Here is a 2,392-nt window from a genome sequence, read left to right as displayed (position 1 = left end):
CTGGAAGCCCAGCCCAGGAAATTCTTCCGGGCAGCCTCTCAAGCCCCTCTTTGTGCGCTTGGGATTTTTAACATTCCCGGCGGCTGCGGACGGGGTGCCCGGTGCCGGACGGGGTGCCCGGTTCCAGATGGGCCACCCAGCTCTCCCGAGCTCTGGCGGGATGGGATGGGATGGGACGGGATGGGATCCGCTGTGGATTTAGAGGATGCGGCTGCCCATTCCCACCCACCCCGGCTGTGCAGCTCGCTGGGGTGCCATGGGGACCCTGTGCCACGCTCAGGGGACCCTCAGAGTGCATTTCCCGTGCGATGGGGGGATGGGGGTGCTGAGCAGCACCWCCCGTCCCTCGCTGCCACATCCTCCCCTCCAAACCCTCCAAGCCCTGCCAGGCCACAGCGCTGGCCTCGCTGCCAAGGCGTCACCGCTTCCCTGCCCCGCTCCGGCTCCTGGGAACGACCTTGGCTGTCTCAGCTGCAGMGCGGCTGCCGGGGACCCCCTGGCTCCGGGGGAGGAAGGCGCCAGCCTTGGGGCACAGGAGGAAGCGGCGGCGGCGCTGAAACCCTGAGAGGACCCGGGAACCCTCCCCGGAAGGAAAGCGCTGCCGGCACCTCAGGGTGCTCTGGGGACAGGGAGGCCCTCGCTGGGTGAGGAGGAGGAGGAGAAGGGAGGGTCCCTCTGCCTCGTGCCCTGGGTGCCCGGGCTCGCTGACCCCTCACTCCYGCCCACCCAGAGCCGCCGCTGCCATGCCGGTGACRRTGACRGTGACACTGCCCGGCCCGGCCCCGTGGGGCTTCCGCATCTCCGGGGGTAGAGATTTCAGGAAGCCCATCACCGTCTCCAAGGTAGGAACCCCCCAGGTGCCCCTCCCCGGGCTCGGGGAAGGCCGCCGGGGCTCCGGGCGGGCCGGGCTGCTCCGGGGAGCCGATCCTGTTTGCTGTCCTTGAGGGATGCAGCTCCGTGGGAACGGCCCAGGGCGGGCGGCGGCGGCAGCGGGGGCTCCCCCGGGCCCCGGGCTGGGCAGGGCTGTGCCAAATTCCCGGGTGGTGCTCCCCAGGCCGTGGTGCGCTCCTGGCAGAGGGTCTGTGCTGTTCTGTCAGGGACCTGGGGGTTCTGGCGGGTGGGAGCATCCCAACAGAGCGGGATTGGGAGATTGAGGGATTAAACCCTGCCCGGGGGTCACTTGGTCCCTGTCCCCTTTCTCCGTGGAGGTGACGGAGCACGGGAAGGCGGCTGCGGGMGGCCTCCGGCCGGGGGATGTCATTGTCACCATCAACGGCGACCCCGCGGCCGAGATGCTCAACGCGGAGGCGCAGAACAAGATCAAGCAGAGCCCCGGGCAGCTCCGGCTGCAGGTGGAGAGGTGGGTGCAAGGGGCAGCCCCCGGACGGGGCTCTCAGAGTTGTCCCCACGCGGATTGGGGACACCTTGTGGCACTCGTTCCCCTCCCCGGTGAGCGCTGGGGCGGTGCCACCCCCGCGGGAGGCGGTCCCCGCTCTCTAATTAAGCAGTGGGGTGTTAATGAGGCCGGGCAGCCGTTACCTGGCCGAGCTGGTGCCACCTGGGGACACAGGGCAATGGTGACACCGTGCCCCGCTCCYGGGCACATCCCAGAGCTCGCTGCTGTCCCTCGGCCCCAGGTGCCCGATGCCACCTCCCAGCCACACCAACGGGGACACCTCACCGGACAGGTTGGCCACGCGCTTCCAGGTGAGTCCCCGGGGCACCCCGACCCCTCCTCAGGGCTGGTGGCAGCTGCTGGTGTCACCCTCCCCTCCCCAGGACACGCTGAGGATGCAGAACGGGAGCCAGGCTGCCCTGAGAACCCCCGAGCCCAGCACGGCACCCCTCGCCCACCCACCTGGCAGTGCCAGGTAAGGCTGCACCCGGCTGCGGGTGGGGCTGGGGGGTGGGCAGGGGGCGGGGGAGGGACAGGGACCCCCGTGATGTCTCCGCTCTGTCCCCAGCTCACAGCTCCTGGAGCAGGAGTTCACCTGTGCCGGGCTCCACCAGGTGAGTGAGGGGCTGGGGGGCTGCAGCGGGGGCACCAAAACCTTGAGAACCCCCAAAACATTCCCCTTTGAACTCCAAAATCATCCCCCTTTGAACCCTAAAACCATTCCCCTTTGAACCCCAAAATCATCCCACTTTGAACCCCTAAACCATCCCCCTTTTAACCCTAAATCATCCCCATTGTAGGGCCCCAACCACCCCTCTTTGAACCCCCAAATCATCCCACTTTGAACCTCCAAATCGTCCCCCTCTGAGCCCCAAGATCATCCCCCTTTAAATCTCAAAACCATCCCACTTCAAACCCCAAAATCATCCCTCTTTGAACCCTAAAATCATCCCCATTTTAGGACCCAAACAAGCCCTCTTTGAACCCCAAAATCAC

General features: G+C 66.8%; 2 protein-coding genes across 2 annotated transcripts in view; both read left to right on the top strand.

The window, feature by feature from the left end:
• SORBS3 (sorbin and SH3 domain containing 3) overlaps positions 1-71 on the top strand; it is an 8,537-nt gene extending 8,466 nt beyond the window's left edge. The window contains 1 exon segment of the mRNA XM_057384601.1: positions 35-71. Coding sequence (XP_057240584.1) covers positions 35-71 — 37 coding nt within the window.
• The window catches only part of PDLIM2 (PDZ and LIM domain 2), a 6,919-nt gene continuing 4,539 nt past the window's right edge, over positions 13-2,392 (top strand). Inside the window, exons 1-6 of the mRNA XM_057384586.1 lie at positions 13-644; positions 731-842; positions 1,209-1,360; positions 1,638-1,707; positions 1,780-1,871; positions 1,965-2,010. Of these exons, the coding sequence (XP_057240569.1) occupies positions 166-644; positions 731-842; positions 1,209-1,360; positions 1,638-1,707; positions 1,780-1,871; positions 1,965-2,010 (951 nt within the window). The 5' untranslated portion in view covers positions 13-165. The remainder of the gene's footprint in view (positions 645-730; positions 843-1,208; positions 1,361-1,637; positions 1,708-1,779; positions 1,872-1,964; positions 2,011-2,392) is intronic.

This window comes from Malurus melanocephalus, unplaced genomic scaffold (assembly GCF_030028575.1).
Source record: "Malurus melanocephalus ecotype Western Australia unplaced genomic scaffold, MMel_1.1 scaffold_722, whole genome shotgun sequence".
NCBI classification, from domain to species: Eukaryota; Metazoa; Chordata; class Aves; order Passeriformes; family Maluridae; genus Malurus; species Malurus melanocephalus.
This window is presented reverse-complemented; position numbering and strand designations above follow the sequence as displayed.